The 18,221-nt window shown below is 47.9% G+C and overlaps 2 protein-coding genes across 2 annotated transcripts in view; one reads left to right on the plus strand and one right to left on the minus strand.

Annotated features, from left to right (window-relative positions):
- Window positions 1-18,221, minus strand: part of LOC119431448 (uncharacterized) — a 56,185-nt gene that overhangs the window by 14,260 nt on the left and 23,704 nt on the right. The window lies entirely within an intron of this gene.
- On the plus strand, window positions 3,510-6,506 carry LOC119431039 (U-scoloptoxin(18)-Er1a-like). The gene is made up of 3 exons (XM_037698507.2): window positions 3,510-3,715; window positions 4,592-4,781; window positions 6,386-6,506. Exons 1-3 carry the CDS (start codon window positions 3,608-3,610, stop codon window positions 6,415-6,417), a joined length of 330 nt encoding a protein of 109 aa, XP_037554435.1. The 5' UTR covers window positions 3,510-3,607; the 3' UTR covers window positions 6,418-6,506.

Here is an 18,221-nt window from a genome sequence, read left to right on the forward strand (position 1 = left end):
TCTCCGATTGGACGATGATAGCGCGCGCTTTTCACTTCTTTATATATATATTTTTTTTCCGCCTCAGAGCCATGTTGAAAGTCCTCTGCGCATCCGCAGTCGCCGGCGGCGGCGGCGGCGGCGGCGGCGCGCGCCCGGCCTGAAAGCTTCAACGTAGACTTTCTAGGTGCGCCACCGTCGACTTGGCTTTCGCAAGCAAAAAGTAAAGAAAAAAGCAAGCGCTTTAGGAGAGGAGGCTGCGGAGGAAAGAGTAGATGGCGGTACTTTTCTTATATAGGGATTTTAGTAGTGACGAAAGCGAAAACGATGCAGGTGCCACCTGTCGACGCAGCCTGGCGGCAACTGAATGCATGCTGTAACGTGCGCAATCTGTCTCGCTTTCTGCTTCGCCGTATAGGCTGCACTGTAAAATAATTTACACCCTTAAAAGCTAATAAGGATCTAAATCGGTCTATAACTAACACCCTTACACCCTTTGTGGGTGTAAGGGGTGCGAGTTATAGATCGATTTAAACCCTTATTTGCTTTTAAATGTGTAAACTATTTTAAAATGTGTGTTTATAAACTGACGGATACCTTTTTGCGACAATGCTACGTTGCTTCGCAGCTACCAAGTACAATTCTGATCAAAAGTGCAGCGTGCATGCGTTTTAGCTCCGCGTAGAGCTCTATACGTATTGGTGACTGCTCTGAGCGATAACCGTGAGTCGTGGTGTTATGGGGGCATATTTGACAGAGGCGTTAGCACATGCCATTGCATTTGGCGACGAGAAGTTCGAATGTTTCCAACAAGGACGCTGGCTACGGATGCCAGAATGGCGATCATTGCATAGGAGCTTATTCGAAAGGATAATAGACAATAAGAGAGACAGTAATTGCGACCCTGCGGGTGCCATCACTGACCAACTGCCCAATAAACGTGAGCCAGGAAGCCATTTTAAGGCGTGGATTCTATTGTTCACTTCAATTGACGCAGTCTCGATTGTGTCGATTCAGTACGTCACTCACTCACTCACTCACTCACTCACTCACTCACTCACTCACTCACTCACTCACTCACTCACTCACTCACTCACTCACTCACTCCTCACTCACTCACTCACTCACTCCTCACTCACTCACTCAATCAATCAATCAATCAATCAATCAATCAATCAATCAATCAATCAATCAATCAATCAATCAATCAATCACAGCTGCTGCTGCACGAAATCGTCGATGCAGCCAGTCTATCGTCTACAGGCTACACGCGCAGACACACACACACACACACACAACACACACACACACACACACCACAAAAAAACATACCTTCAAGCCGACTTCTCATTTTTCCCGCACCTTGCTTCATGTACTTTGACGTGGAGTTTAAAAAATAAAAATAAAGGCAGGGAGATCACGAAGCGTTTTGATGAACGGGCGCAGATGTCCGTAGGTGATGAGGCAGGCGCACAGTTCTAAATCAGTCACTGTTATACATTGGACACGACAGTGAAGCGCTGATCTTGGCAATTCCCGCTTACTTCGTTGCAAAACACTTGACCTTCCATATATAGTCTCCGGGACACCGTCGAGCCGAGAGGATCGCACAAGTATACTTCGCGCAGCTGCTCATCACGTTTCGATGAGAACACGGCTGCTGGCGGCGCTAGACTCACGCATAAAGGAAGGAGATTGCTGACGTATGCACAAGATGTGTGGCTGCTGTGTGATGCAGGCTTCTATGCTGCTTCACATACATCTGCGAGAACGTATGTTCGCTGCTGCTAGCGGGGTGGCCGCCGGTGGACGATGCACTTTGACGCGGAACGCATCGCTTCCTGCACATTCATCCGTGTGTATATATACGTATAGTGAGTGCGGTGAGCCCGGCCGCTAACACACTGCAGGCTTCGGCAGCCTTGCAGTATACATGTACATGCATATGTACGGGTAGGATGTACGATCAGACGCGTCCGGCTGTTTAAATACGTGCTCTGTTTGTACTTGCTTTGTCGACGGAGTAACGACCGCCCACATGCTCCTGACGTTCAATGATGTGCCTGTCAGGTGTCCGTATACGACGTCGTGCGCTTGCGTTGGGCGAAAAAAATGCCGTGTCGCGCAGTGACTGCATGGACTGCGTCTGGCATGGAATCTGTCCCAGTAGCCACAGTGTGGAGTGGGATATATTGCAGCGTCGTACAGTCTTATACAACGTCCGGCTAAAGTATTCGTGATGTATCTAATATGCGCTGCAGCATGTGTGATCCAAGCGTGTTCCTTTTCCCCGGAATCCAGACAATCGTTTCTTTTGCAGCGTCCCGCTCCATTGTCGGAGCACACGGAGTGACCGTCACGTTGAAGCACATCGTAGCCAGTACACCGAAAAAGAAAAAGGAAAAAGACAAAGGAAAGAAAATCGCTGTAAAACACTTTTTTTCCAGGCCACTTGAACCGTCTAAAGTCTAAAGCTTGGGCCGGTATTTTGTAGCGATGCCTTATGACTTATTCTATACTAGCCTTCTCCACCGCTCATGGCCGGCTGATCCCGTTGATAACGCGAGCGGACCGTCGCTCTGACCACTGACAAAGCGCGATAACCGCGAAAAGGCATTAGCACCGGAAAGGCATCGCTACAAAATACCGGCCTTCGTTTCGTTCTTTCTTTTGCAACATCACGGAGGCAGCTGTGTATGTGTTATAAATGTCCCCAGCACGTTTCGCAACTGAGGGCACGGAAAGGGCTATTGTACACCGAGGTCCAGACAGGTGGTCTTGGACAACTGCTCTCGTATCTTTCCGTTCACTTCTTATCTCTCTTCTTATCCGTCATTGTTTTTTTTTTTCCAGCCCCGTTTTTTCATCTGCGTAGATAGATAAACAGACATGCAACGCTAATTCCTCGAGATATTACCTCATCGAGCTTGCGACCTTTTGATCTATAAATGTCTGAACATCCGCCTTTTCTTTTTCTGTTCCACGACAGAAGGACTATCGGCGCATCCACTATCGAGGTGAAGTCATGTCCGTGGAAACGCTGCACTTCTCCTTGCAACCTGATGCGAAATACAAGCTTCTTAAAGTAGTCACGTAGGCCATATTTTTTTAAATGGAAACCTTGAAATAGATGAGTCATTGAAGCAATGTTCGTCGACTGAATATGCGCATGTTTTACTTATTAATTTAACGTTATCGTGCTTTTGTTAGCGCGCGACATAGACTTACGGCTGAGTGAGCATCGCCGCTCGTTTTGAGAGGACCCGCAAACAACAACAACAAAAAAATAAATAATTATAACCAAAGAGAACGGCAAAATTACACGACCTATTCACAATCCTCATCGCAGGCAGCTCAGATAGGAACTGTAATTACCTCAGATAATATAACACCGCAGCGCCATATGACTTGCCGCCGGTCGAGTTCGGGTGATAAGGTGTTATCAGCGTTTCACGCCTTAGCGATGGGTAGACAATGAAACGCAGCTGATTAGGCTTTTTCGCCCACCTGATTGACGAACGGCGTATTTAAGTGCGAAGCACGCGACACAGTCATCAGGCGAAGGATAGACTCGTATTAGCGTCCAACCGGGGCGGTGTTTTCGGCGCTACTGAACTAGGCGAGAAAAATGAACAAGACAATTGCCACCGCCGCTTTGCTGCTACTTGCCGCTGCCGCAGTATCGTCAGCATCCGGAGAGGACATCGGGCAAGTCCCCGTGGGCCCGCTTGCGAAGGTAAGAAATCAGCTTCATATCGCAGGTGCGAAGCAATTGCCATGAGCAGATGCCAATCATTGAGCAAAAAGGCTGCGGCCGTTTTTTGCGCGAAGTATAAATGCGATATTCTTTTTGCCTACCCCCACTCACTATCGTGAAACTGGCTGTCTAGCCTCGTAGCTGTGCCAGCGTAACCTCCGCAATAGACTTCTCGTTAAAATAATTCACCTTCATTGGGAGTTCGACACATTTTTTTATGGAAATATATTTGAATTGCGATACCAAGTGCAAATGCATTTATTTGCGCATCACCGTCAACTTTCCTGAATGTGACTAGCTGTCGGGAGTCAAATCTGTAACCAACAAAAGGTGTGAAATTAAATATTCTCGCCATTAATTTGGGTCCGAACGAACGATCCACGTGATTGCGATATGGCGTCGTATGACTGCTTCACGGCGGTCCTGAATTGCTCTCTATGCTACCCATCGCCAGAACACTGAGCCTGTGGCCCCGAGAAAATATTGGTCGCATGCCATTTCAGTCTAACATGCCGAGAAAAAGCGTGTTCCTAATTTGATTCAACTAGTAGGAAACCTCGTTTTAAGTTTTTCAAATAAATGTTAGGCGCGTCAGTGCGATCAGTGCATAATTTCTCGCACATATTACGGCATAATTGAGTTGTAAAAGTGTGATTACCTGCAGTGTAAAAGTGTTGAAAATCTGCCGGCGTAATGTTCCTTGCTGCTCGCAGTTGCTTTTCTTGCCCATCAAATTAAGCTCGCAATTTCAATCAGCAAGAGCCGAAGGGCCTATGGAAAGTTTGAAATTGGCAAGATATAGCTCGTCGGTGTTCGTTTAATAATATCCAGCTCACTATCCCTTTCGCGAAACAGGACGTAGAAGTGGGCGGCTTTTGCCGGTTTAGCGGCGAGTGCCGTTCGAAGTGCTGCGTGAAGGTGTTCCCCAGGGGCGACCAGGCCGGCAGTCCGAGGCAGTGCCGGCACTTCGCTGAACCAGGCGAGCCATGCAGCGACGAGCAGATCAAGGGAGGCGTCTACGTGAACGGATGTCCCTGCCGCGTCGGTGAGTATCGGGTGCTATTTTCTACAAAATTTATCGCGCCCACAAAATTGTACACTTCTAAGGGCGTCTGACATGACATGACAAGAACTTTATTTGAGTCCTGAGGAACTGAGATCTAGGCGAGCCGAAGGCTCCCCCAGATTAAGTCGGTGGCTCCGCCCACGATGGGACCGGGAGACCAAGTCCCGTCGCGATGTCGTGGGCCCTCTGGACGTCTCTCTCTTTTCTTTTTTTTGTCCCGTGGCCAACACCCTTACTATTGCGGCTATAAAAACTCATTGCACACGACAGTGAGCTCTGTAAGTACATGTGCAGTGAGAAAAGGCATAGATGAAAACTGTGCACTAGTTATGATCACCTGGCGGGGACATTGAATATTTGACAAGATAATTTGACAGCGATAGTTACGAAAGATTTTCATATGCAGTTTCTGTGTCGTCTTTCGGAGCTCTCGCCGTGTTTACTTGGCACAGAAAGTCGTCAAACAAGAGAACTTCATTTTATCCCTCCCCACCAACGATTCGATCTGGCCCCTTAAACGTGAGGTTGTTAGCCATGGAATAACCAAACACCCTTTGTACAACCATAAATGTGTGAAAATGTTTAGTGACTATAGCGTGTTTAGTGTGCTATGTAATCTCATTGATACGATCTTCACGGGAACCAGAAAATAAAACGTATAATCTGAAAATCGTATTATCTGAAAATAATGGTATATAAGAAATAAAAATCCAATATGAGAAAAAAAAAAAACATATGCTCCCGAAAAACGTATTATGCAGAATCGTATCAACGAGATTCCACTGTATTTACAGACTTTACAGGCTGACTGGCAATATATATATATTGCCAGTCAGCCTGTAAAGTCTGTAAATGAGTACGTTTATCTAGCTCAATTACTCACAGGGGACCCTGATCATGATAAGGAAACTTACGGAAGAATAAAATTGGCCTGGAGTGCATACAGCAGGCATTGCCAAATCCTGACTGGGAGCTTACCACTGTCATTGACAAGAAAAATGTACAATCATTGCATTCTACCGGTGCTAACATATGGGGGCAGAAACTTGGAGGTTAACAAAGAAGCTCGAGAACAAGTTAAGGACCGCACAAAGAGCGATGGAACGAAAAATGTTAGGTCTAACGTTAAGAGACAAGAAGAGAGCGGTGTGGAACAAAGTACAAACGGGGATAGCCGATATTCTTGCTGACATTAAGCGGAAAAAGTGGAGCTGGGCAGGCCATGTAATGCGTAGGATGGATAACCGGTGGACCATTAGAGTTACATAATGGATACCAAGAGAAGGGAAGCGCAGCCGAGGACGGCAGAAAACTAGGTGGGGCGATGAAGTTAGGAAATTTGCAGGCGCAGGTTGGAATCAGCTAGCGCAAGACAGGGGTAATTGGAGATCGCAGGGAGAGGCCTTCGTCCTGCAGTGGACATAAATATAGGCTGCTGCTGATGATCCATTTGGGTATGGTTCTTCTAAAACTCCTTAGTGTCTCTAATGTGTGTCGGTTTTCTTTCACGCAGTGTGCCGGTCGCTACTTTTCCCGTCGTGTTCTTTCACCAACACTCTTCTTTTTTTTTTTTCATTTTCAAGGCCAGTGCGGAAGGAACGGCTACTGTCAATGAGATGGGCAGAGACGCTCTCAAGTTTCTTGGGGCAGCTGAAGGCGATGCCACAGCCTGTGCAGACTTCGAAATGCGGAGGTTAATAAACGGTGTGCTTCTGAAAGCGTGAAAAAGTGGAATTCACTGTTTTACGACGTGGACGATTCAGGGATGTACCTAATTTTAACGATATTAGAAATCTTGGCGAACAGGACGATGAATATTTCCATGTTGTGAACCATGCAAATTATGCGTTTACACGCTTAAATGGGTGACATTATAGAGATTGCCGGGATACGAGTGTAAAGTCGTACCATCACTCTTCTTTTTGCATTAGAGTATAGATCGGCCGACAGATTTGTTTGTCGCTTCTTATTTTTTTCTTTTTCTTTTTACGCGAGATAATATTAAATCAGTGATTACGCGCTTGCGTATATTTATAGCGGTTATCGCGAACGACCACTTTGTTTCCTATAGTCGCGCGCTGGCTTTAGTGAATGTCAACTTGTATTAACGCGATTAGCATTCTTTGGGGACGTGACACACTTTCTGGGGACTATTTATCTGTTTTCGTCTCGAACCGTTTCCTGCCAACTTGGTGCACCGTGTAGCCCATCGTCTGATGGGTACGCCACTTAATGCTGCGCTGAGAAAAAAGGGTTCGAAGCTATACCGTCCGACAAATTTTGGTGACTGCGTATGTGTCACTGGGTGTGTGTGGCACTTTAATCAACCTCTTTGACCCCAGCCTGGGTCCAATGGCTATGTGCAAGTGGATATTTGATGCTCTTCAATTGACAAAGAAGCATTTCAAATTTCTCCGGTGGTAGGCGTAATCGAGCCTGCAGCGTATATATCCAGACAATCTTGTCTGATTATCATGTCTAAATATATATTCACACTGTGCCTATATAGCACACCGTGTAGCACAGTGTGTTGCCTGTGTGAACAAAGACCGATGCACCACACGCTCTCTAGACTGTTTCGTGCACGTGCAAGAGGCGCGCCTCGCCGTGCTCTTGTTTTTAGCAGATGCTCGTCTACGCTTGCGACAGTCGAACACGTGTTATGCCGGCAGCCATAAAAAGAGCCCTCGTTGGAAAGGGCTTGCGGTCTCCCGCGTCGCAGCCGGTACCGCAAAGACGACACGAGGCATTCCGCTTGACATTCGCAGCTTTCTACTTTTGCATGCTCGTCCGTTTGATGAATATGTAAAGAAGGAGAAAACACGCTGAGTGAGCGCCGCGGTCTCCTGTCGGACAGAATATGCGGACCGACGAAAGGCGTAGGGTGTATACGTGCGCGAATGATTTGAGGAGTTGGACGTCCCGAAGAAACACTGCGGTAATGTGAGACGCCGTAGTGGAGAGCTCCGAATTAATTTATGCAAGCCGGGGTTCTCTGACGTGCATCTAAGTGCACGAGCGTTTTACAGTGAAGCTGTTTATGGCTAGGGTCCCGTGAAATTTTCCCGCGTGCGAGCAAAAACGCCGGTCTCGTGGGCCGATCGCGGAGATAGTGCAGAGGGGTCCAAGCGCAATGGCGCATACCCCTGTGGACTTCGGGTGGTGGGCTCCGGGACCTGTAACGCGCCCTTGAACTACCCTTGTCACACCTGGGACCCAAAGATGTCCCAAGTACAAGGGTAAGAACAGATACCAGGATCGGATATTAGCCCAAAATGCCGACCTGCGTCGGCCATGTCTACGTTCGCAGCGCCCTCTCTTTGTTGGCGTTCCGACCGCTTGGGTATCTAGATTCCTGTCCTTCCGCTCTCCCGTGGTGGCGGTGCCGTCGAAACGTCAAGCGGTTCTAGTTTTCTTTGTCTCCTCGGGACGGTGGTCCCGTTGTCCACGCGAATATATATATAAACAACCAGAAATACAAGTTGTCGTTCGCTTCACGTTTTGTGCACAATCTTCACCGGTGGTGTTTGCCGCCCGCCGGTGACGATTGCATTCTCGTCTCTGTTCCTGCCTTCGCTCTTCGCAGGCGCGTTGCTCCTCGGTAGTCCGGACCATACGCGAATATGGTGGAATTAATATAATAATAGCAGAGGTAATACGAAAATGTGTGTGCGTACCTATCGTTACGATGACAACCGATCGAAACAATGAATGTGTTCGTACCTTTGTTCAAAATCCTGTGTCACCTCTGTGTGGTGTGCTAAACAGCTTCGCTGGTCATCCACCTTCCAAAAGTGGAATGGCTCATGATTTCTTTCTTTTTTTTGCATTCCGCCACCACCGAAATTGGGTCACTGCGCACTGGAGTTCGAACCCGCGACCTCCTTTAACCGCAATGGTCAGCGATCAGTTTTAAACATGGCACATCAACGCATGCATACTCAACCACATTGTGCATGTAGCGTATGCATTTAAGATGACTGCTGTACGCCTGTTTCTTTTTGATGGTGTCGTTATTTGCCCGTGAACTTTATTAAATATACGAACAACTGTTGGCATCTTAGTTAGCTATAGCTTATCAGCGCAGCGACATTGCCTCTCGGTTAACCCGGCGGGATTACGTATAAGATGTATTGAGTAAGTGTAGAAAGGTTGCTTGGGCCAACACCTCGACGATACAAGGCTTCTACACTATTTCGAATGAATTCATGCCATGGCTGGCCCAACTCGCATAAGTTCAAATGGGCACGCTCGAAACGCAGCCACGCCAATTATTACGTCGCTGCTTTCGTCACGCTGCCCTTGGCAGTAGAGGCTTTTCAGTCAGGTAGCATGACCTCACGAAACGGAATGTGAAAGCCTGCTATCTAGGTGGTGTTGCTTGGACCATGGAGTAACATGTCATTAGCAGCGCCCTCTTTGTTCTTTCTTAGTTCCTTCGTTTCTTCGTCGTACTAATATGGATCTCCTATAGACTTCAATAATCTTGCCCAGCAATATCTTCTGCTAACGCACCATTGCGGCGATCTGCTTTGGAAGCTTTAGTAACATCCATTAATGAAAGTAATAGTGTATCCATGTGTGAAAACTTAGCAAGGTTTTTATTTATCTTACCTTATCCGACTTACTAGGTTATTTTTACTTGTGTTTATTTACAGAAACTACAGAAGGTGCCGTTTGATTTAAACTGCAGAGCTCGCCTATTTATTTATGTAAATATTTAATTATTTTACATTCCGACGCATTTACCCGCTGTGGTGCTGTAATGGCTTCGCCGTTACGTCACTAAGCCCGAAGGCGCTAGATCAAATTACGTTCGCGATGGCGGCATTTCCAATGGGGGCGAAATGCGAAAACGCCCGTCTGCATGTTAAAGAGCCCCAGTTGGGCAAAATATAATCCGGAGTCCCTCACTACAGCGCGCCTCATAATGATATCGTGGTTATGGCTCGTGAAACCCCAGAATATAATACCCCAGAATTAATTTCGGACGCTTTTTCGCTTAGCATTCATACGCCCAAAACAGATGATTTCTTTCTTTGTTTCGTTCTTTCTGCTCCACTAAGTGAGCTCACGATGCTACCTCATCGAGAACAAGCTAAAGAAACGTCGCGAAAAATTTTTCGCTACGAAGCACTACACAAAATATCACAGGGCAGAGGAGAGAGCGTGCGTCAGCACTTACATCAGAAACTCTCCGACGTCGAGCAGAAGGCTGTACTTTGACGCCACTGACGGGAAGTCTGCGCGATTGTCGAATGCGCGAACAGTGGACTTTGCGTACAAGTTACAACGATCGGTCCACGTAACGCTTTCATGAAGAAATGAGTAGTGGTGAGCCGTGTTGGAAAAAAATGTATAACTTTGCAACTGCCTCTTGAAAGCGTGGCAACTCTTTCTGTTACTTCTGTTGTTTTCGTTTTACAGGGATAGCTGTTAAAAGGAAGTACTGATGACTGACGATTGGCGCTTAACGCATATATCACATGAAGCAATGTTAATTATTCAACACGCAACAGAATTGGAGTTGCCTTTCAACTCCTAACCAAAGGCGACAGAGAAGCGAAGCTTCACGTCGAGGAAGTCCGAATGGAGGTTGGAGTTGCAGTGTGGGGTTTAATCGATGCAGCCGTGTAAGTCTTGAGTTTGGCGAGTTCCACTCGGTCAGTGAGAGACTGCGTGCCGGGTGTCGAAGCTGCCTTGCGGCGTCTATCCTCGAAAGCGCAATTGGAACGCTGTGCTCTTCTTGATGTGACGTGCGAGCAGCGGTATCTGCGGAATCATTGCCACTGATTCCACAATTACCAGGTACGCATTGAAAGACAACCTCGTGGCCTTTTTACAGCGTAAGCTGTTATGGGCTCCTTCCAGTAGCCGTTTCGGGTTGCGATGATGCCGCCGCCGGCGTCCGCCGCGTAACCGCTATCGCCAGAAACGCGAAAAAAGTACCCGATTCCCGCCGGGATCGAACCCAGGGCCGCTGCGTGGAAGCCGGATACTCTGCCACTGAGCCACGCAAGCGCTTGCTATCGGGCCGCGGAAAATACCAAACGCAGAGTGAGACGACTCGAACCTCCGCCAGTATGGTGGCGCCATCTAGGTAAAATGCCTGCAAACGCAGCGTCCGCAGGCGCCGACGACGATATGCGATTTCAGGTGAGGCGCGCAATCAACGCGCTCCCGAGGGTGCCGACTGTTTTCACAACAAATCCGTGCAGGGGCGGGGCCTCGCCTCGATGACGTATCACCATTTTCTTTTCTTTTTTCGACGAAGACGCGACGACGCTCGAACGCAATCATGTGGTTCGCATGAGTGCATGCTCCGGAAGCGTGGCTTATGGCCTTTTTTTCCTGGTATTTATTACATTAACATGTAATAAAATAAAACACACCAATTTTGCATACTCATAGAACCTCCACCATATATACTGGCGGAGGTTCGAGTCGTCTCACTCTGCGTTCGGTATTTTCAGCGGCTCGATAGCAAGCGCTTGCGTGGCTCAGTTGCAGAGTATCCGGCTCCCACGCAGCGGGCGCGGGTTCGATCCCGGCGGGAATCGGGTACATTTTTTCGGGTGAGGTGCTTAGCCTTACCACACTTTTAAAGCGCAACAGTGCCTCTTCTGTTTTTCTGTGTGTGACTCATTGCGCCCGCCATTCTCTGAGTATGCAAAATTGGTGTGTCTTATTTTATTACATGTTAATGTAATAAATACCATGAAAGAAAAAAAAAGTGGCTGCATGGCCTAGTGGTTACGACGCTCGCTTTGGGACCGGGGGTCCCAAAGCGAGCGTCGAATCCCGCCTCGGCAAGATGATTCTTTTCTTTCTTGGTATCACCATTTTCTTCTTTTTTCCCCTCTCTGTTTGGCGGCGCGATCGGTTGTGTCCCGGTGCCGCGGCGGAAGCCGCGGTGCCGGGCGCCGACGCGAAGCGGCGTTCGTTGGGGTGTTGCTACGCTGCGCTCCGCAACACCCCAAATAAATAAATACTGCTCCAGTCAGGTAGACTGCTCCCTCCCTGATAGTGCGATTATATTTGGATCATCAAAACAGTCATGTGTTTATTTAGGAATAGCATCGATCCCTTAACAGCAGCCACAGTTGTGCCTAGTCACCAACAGCCCAGCGTGTTCTTCGTTTCAACTGTACTTAGATTTAGGTGCACGTTAAAGAACCCCAGGTGGTCTAAATTTCCGGAGTCCCCCACTACGGCGTGCCTCATAATGAGATCATGGTTTTGGCACGTAAAGCCCCATAATTTAATTTTTTCTTCGTTCCAACGCCGCCAAACATAGAGAAAAAAAAAGAAAATAGGCATACGTCATCGAGGCGAGGCCCTGCCCCTGCACGGATTTGTTGTGAAAACAGTCGCACCCCGCTCCCGAGCTGCCGAGCCTCCGCCATTATGGTGGCGCCATCTAGTTAAGGTGGCTGCAAACGCGGCGCGCCCGAGATGTAAGTTGTAGTTGTAAGGCTTGATCGGGCTCAGCAGACTGCTGTGGAGAGAGCATTACAAGCCGCAGCTCGCCGTCGACGCCGGGCGGACAGTTCAGATCCTTCTCGTCAAAACGAGGTGAACAGACTGCCGCGAACATAGAGTTTCTCACTATAACACCTAGAGGGGTAAACTGGCGCCACCGTCTATGCGAGTTTCTTAAAGGGCGCCGTGCCCTCATGGGAATGACGGGATATGTGTCTGCGAGGCTTGTGTTGGCTGGTGCTGTACGAGGCTTCGTCTAAAACGTGGCTATGGCTACACAAATAACGCGTTCTTAAAATAAAATCTACATAAAAGGCTTTCATTCACCCATATTACATCTCTCAATAAAGTTTACTCACCTACAATGCAGCATCAAGCGAAGAAAAGCAAGAACAGACGACAAGTTGTTCCAAAGCGAGCGATAATCTCGTCGTCTGCCCTCCAATTTTAGCGGCCAGCTGATACTTTTTACGTTTCATATAATTGTGCATCCAATAGTAAGTCCTCAAAATTAAACAAAACATATTTTTGTGTAATAATAAAGCTTAAGCAGTTTTTTACGTGCTGTTTTAGCAGGAAATGAATCATTGTGACAGACGGAACGGTGCTAGCCAGGCGCGTCTTCAAGGCGTTCTGGCTCTCGAAGAAAGATGCCAATCCGAAGTCACAATATACCGGCATTCGCATGGATACCACAGCGCAGCAGCGCCAGTTTTCCCTCGGGGAGAAACTCCCTGGCCGCGAAGACCCTGTTGTGCGTGGTGCCCAAATTTAGCTACTCTTGAGCCGCTCCACCACCTTACGCTGTGACATGTCCTGCGTGTGCCGCGCAGGCCTGTGACTTTATGTTGGACGCGATGGTGAAGTTTCACGGTTTCGTATGTCAGCTGTTCATGACATCCGCGTCGGAGAACTGACTGCGTGCACTGTAATGCCGGTTTTGAGTCAGAAAACACAGCCCATTTTTCTAGGTCTTTCAGAATGAATGAATTCCAGTGCACGACGCAGAGCCGTTAGTTCTGCCGCCGTTGAGGTCGTGACATGCGATGTCTTGAACCGCAGTGTTATTCCTCGCGTTGGTATGACCACCGCACCACCAGAACTGGACGACAAAGAGAGTCCATAGGAAGGAAACAACATGGTTGGGAGTCTTGCATATCCAAATGAGCACTCGCAAAGCCTGAGCTACGCGAGAATGCGTGTTTGTTATGCACAAGTAGTTCATACATTGCCACACACAAGTTCACAAGTAGTTCATAGATTATGGTCTGAGCTGTCTTATTGAGTAGAAAGTGCAACAAGCTCTAGCCGCGCTGCGTTTTTTAAGCGAAGCTTTATAGGCTCACAAGTGTCGGCGGTGGTAGTGTCACGCTGAAAAGTGGGCCGATCCTGGTGATAGTGCAGAAAGGGTCCAAGCTCAATGACACATACCCCTGTGGGCTCGGGGGCCTGTAACGCGCCCTTGAACTGCCCTTGTCACACGTAGGACTCAAAGAGACAAAGTCACCAGCGCTTCCCCTGTCGAGAAAATGAAGGTAATTGAAGCTTGTCGTCCGATTCTAGCGTGAGGGCTTTCGAAGCCCAGGCGAAACGTCAGTGAAGAGCCGCGGACCCCGAGTTGCGGGAGCACGATGTTGATGCCAAACGTCAACGAAGAGCCGCCGACCCTGAGTTTAGGGCAAACGAAGCGGAACGCCTGCGACAGTGTCGTCTTGTCACAAGCTTCGCTTACCCCCATTTTCTCGATAGGGGAAGGGCTCTAAATTTTTTCATTCACAGCGAGATCTTCATATCAAGAGCATTGCCAAACAAAGAGCAAAACACAAGTACTGTTGAAATTACAGAAAGTATAGCGTCTTTTATACCTTTAGTTTAAATACAAAATGCTGTTATTAAAGCCTGCACAAAAGGTGATGAAAAGTTGATATCAATATTAAAAACCAACAATTCTTTTTTTTTTGTATGAAAATTGTCCGCGTGACGGCCGCACAATTATGGGTTGAGAAGAGTTTATGCTGGACATACATAACTGCTATCCTAGTCCTACGTAGCCAGTGTTACTCAGAATTAAATGTTCGCTGTGTCTAGCACGAGCAACTATAGGACGGATATTAAGCGACGTCTTTGTCCCTGATGAAGAAGACGTATTACGTGGACGGCTTCGTTAAAGGGACACTAAAGAGAAACCGGAAGTTGAGCTTAAATGGTAGATTATCCTTTCACGATCACAGCCATGCCATTCTTACTGCAAACTGATGTTTAATAAGCGAGAAAATAGCGAAAAACTGAAGGATAGGTGCTGACGCATCTTCGAATTTCCCGCACTACACGTTTGTGACGTCGGAGATTACAAATGCAGGCAGGTCGCGATTGGTCGAGCGCTCTGGACCAATCGCGAAATCGCAAAACGCAAAATGAAATACACCTGAAACGTACATTAACAGCATTTGCCAACTTTTTAAACCGTTTCAAGCGAGGAGGTACAAGTTTAGCAGAAAATTAAATAAATAAGAAAAAATGGCATGGCGATACAGCCGGTCGTGATAGTTTCCTAGTTTCGTTTTTGGTCAATGCATCGTCGCGCGCGCCTGTTCCGCTCTACGGTGTTTGGTTGCGTGTTGCGTGGCTCGAAAAACGTTGACTTCGCGGGAAACAGCCAGAAAATGCCTCGTGTGTGTAGTGTTGAGGAGCTGTATAAATGGCCCAAGACGCTTGCTCATGGGCAGCGGCAGTGTTGACTCGATTGTGCCCTTTCATGTGGTGTCGCGCGGTGAGCCTCGGCTCCCCGGCGTTCGCAATGGCTCAGTGCTCTGCCGATGATAAAACGGCAAAAGAGCCAGAGAAACCGATGGTGTGCTCTCTGCATTTCTCGCCCTCGGATTATGTGTATAATCCTGCCCTCGGAAAGTATCTTGGCGTGCCCCAGAAGCCAGTCCTTTCTCGAGCAGCTGTTCCCTCAATGCGGCCTTCATCAAACCCCCTACCGGTGCCTCTGCAGCAGCAAACTGGCGGCTCGGTGAGTGCTGAATGTCATTAAATAAAGCCACGAAATAACCATACCGAGTACGTGCGCAACTTTCTACGCTTGTTCTGTCGGCAGCATCGTCGCCTGGCGGACCGGACGCTTCGCCTTCTGTCGACAAAAACGAAGCTGTGCTTTCCGCCGGCGCGGCCGGCGGCTCACCGCCATCGCACGCGGAAACACCTACCGCTCGAGCACGCAGGATCATTTCGCGCTCCGTTTTTCTGAATATCGCTGAAATGCAGTCCTGCTTCCCTGGCGAGCTCTTCGTTGCAAGGTTCAGCGGCAGCAACGGTATCCATCGCGGCGAACGCAAACGCAGCGACCATGCAGGCAGCCATGATGCATCCAGCACCTCGGCCGTTTACGCAAGCGGTGAGGTATCATGGCGCATTCTGATTCGCTGAGAGCAATTAAATCTGTGACGACACTGCTTCAACGCCCAATCTGGGGTGAGAGAAATTGAGGAAGAGATATTTGGTCTTTGTTCACGAATTTCTGCGCTAATAACTCATATTTTTGCACCCAACAAAAACTGCATGCATTCCTGAAGGTCCCTCTTTTATTGCAGCTGAACTTCCTGTTGCTCTTTAGTGTCCCTTTAAGTGACCAAATGAAACAGTGGCTTGCGCCACTTCTATTGCGTGTTGAATTATTAACATTGCTTCATGCGATATTTGCTTTAAACGCCAATCGTCAGTCATCAGTACTATACAATTCATATCAACGCAAACATAAGCAATCAGGCTGTGCCAGATGTGTGTGCATTTAGGATGGCGGCTGTCCGTTGACTCGTATTTTATAGTGTAGTACTTTGCGCGTGAACGTTGTTGAAGAGACGAAAACTGATGTATCTTCAGTGGAACTTCTAGATTATGAGGTGAAATTAAATAGAAAGACATACTATGCAGGCAAAATTGAAAGTCAATAGAAAAACGTAAATTTACTTCAGAATTGTGTTATCGTTTCGGAGTACTAAACAAAAACGACATTCAAGAACACGAGACGGGCGCTGCCAGATATCCGTGCGATCGTGTCAGCACCCTTTCCTGTAGCAATACGCATTGCAAGGTGACTTGTCAAGTGACGTATCTGGTGTCAAAGCAGGGAGTCTTGCGAAGTAAGGTTGCTTACAGGAAACAATCAACATCGGACGCGAAATCGAGACTGGCCACCCACAACTTCCACCAAAGCAGTTTCCTTTCTTTCTTTCTCTCTCCCCGTCCCCCCTTTCCTCATAAAGGGGATGACGCCGACAAAGTGCGAAAAAAAAAAAAGAAAAGAAACGACCGACTACTACTCCGGATGTTGCTTTATATCAAACCCGTGCCCTCCTCTTTCTGCCATCCTCCTTTCCTTTCTTTACGAGGCTGGTTGGGAAAGGGACGTGGAAAGAGTTGAGCTGTTGCGGCTTCTCGGCGGCTGCACTTGCTGCTGGGCCCTATCTCGAGGCCCCACTCTTCCGTCGAGGAGGTGGCGCATTGGGGCGACCATAGCACTAGAGAGCGTGCCTGCCGCAACCGTATCCCCTCCTTGACCGCCAACTCCTCGCCTACCGACAACTCAGGTGTTTTGCGCTTCATTCTCGCAAATATAACACACGCTCATACGCCCGAGAAGCTAGTACGACCGGAGTGCGATCGGTCGGCGTATCGGTGTGTGGCGAATTCTTCTTTGCCGGGTAGCTTTGCCGGGTAGTCAGCAGCGATCGCCGGTCTGAAGACATCGCGGTTTATCGGCAACCCGATCAGTCTCGTCCTGAAGAATCGCCCGTCAGTATAGCAGCGGCGTTCAGCGATGGCAGCTGGTCCGTGGTCCGTGATCCTGATCTGTGCCTACGTGGCGTTGGCGGCTGCGTTTGCGGCGGAGCTGCAATTTGAAGTTACGCCTGACGACGAAGAAAAAGGCAGTACGACGTTTCTTACCGCCAGCCCCCGAACCAGGTGGGCACAGTGAATACTGCGTTGCTCTGTTCAGTTGCAGCAGGGGTAGCTTGATTGCTGTCGCAGTGGTGTTGGTGTCTTCGTTGTTTACTCGTAGTAGTAGTAGTAGTAGTAGTAGTAGTAGTAGTAGTAGTAGTAGTAGTAGATGACATGGTAATCGTAGTACTGGCAGGAGAAGTAGTGACATGAATAGTGAAAATTGTGTTGCAAGTCGGCAGATTACTAATTGTAGTGACCGCATTAGTAGTAGTTGTGGAAGTAGTAACAGTTGTAGGAGTGTTGGTTGTAGTACTAGGAGTGATTATAGCGACAGGATCGCTGTTAAGAGTAGTTACCAGTAGTAGATATGATAATAGCAGTATTGGCAGACGGAGAAGTTGCCGTATGTAGTAGTACAACTAGTAACAGTTTTAGCATCAGTAGTCAGAGTACTAGACGAAGAATTACTTCTAACAGTCGCAGCGGTAGTAGTAGTATTTGTACCAGCGGTGGCAGTGTTGGAATAATAGTGTAGCGCACGGTGGTAGTGGTTACAACGCTTCCAGCAACAGTAGAAGTGTTTGTTATAGTTATGTGTCGCGTAGTTCTGAGAACCAGTTTGCAAAATTGTGCTACTAAAGATAAATGTTATAAGTTGAACGGGCGGCAATTACCACGGCGCAGTGGCAACTTTCTACCAGATTGTTTCGACATATATCATATAGCTGTAGGCAAATACAGCGTGGATCACCTTTCTTCAAGCGCACATTACACATATCTTAATTCGATTTCTGACCTAGGATTGTGCAATACAGTCCGCATCATCATCATCATCATCATCATCATCATCATCATCATCATCATCAGTCTATTTTTATGTACACTGCAGGACGAAGGCCTCTCTCAGCGATCTCCAATTACCCCAGTCTTGCGCTAGCTGATATCGGCTATCCCCGTTTCCACTCTGATCCACACGCTCACTTGCTGTCTCTT

The sequence above is a fragment of the Dermacentor silvarum genome, chromosome 10 (genome assembly GCF_013339745.2).
Source record: "Dermacentor silvarum isolate Dsil-2018 chromosome 10, BIME_Dsil_1.4, whole genome shotgun sequence".
NCBI lineage: Eukaryota > Metazoa > Arthropoda > Arachnida > Ixodida > Ixodidae > Dermacentor > Dermacentor silvarum.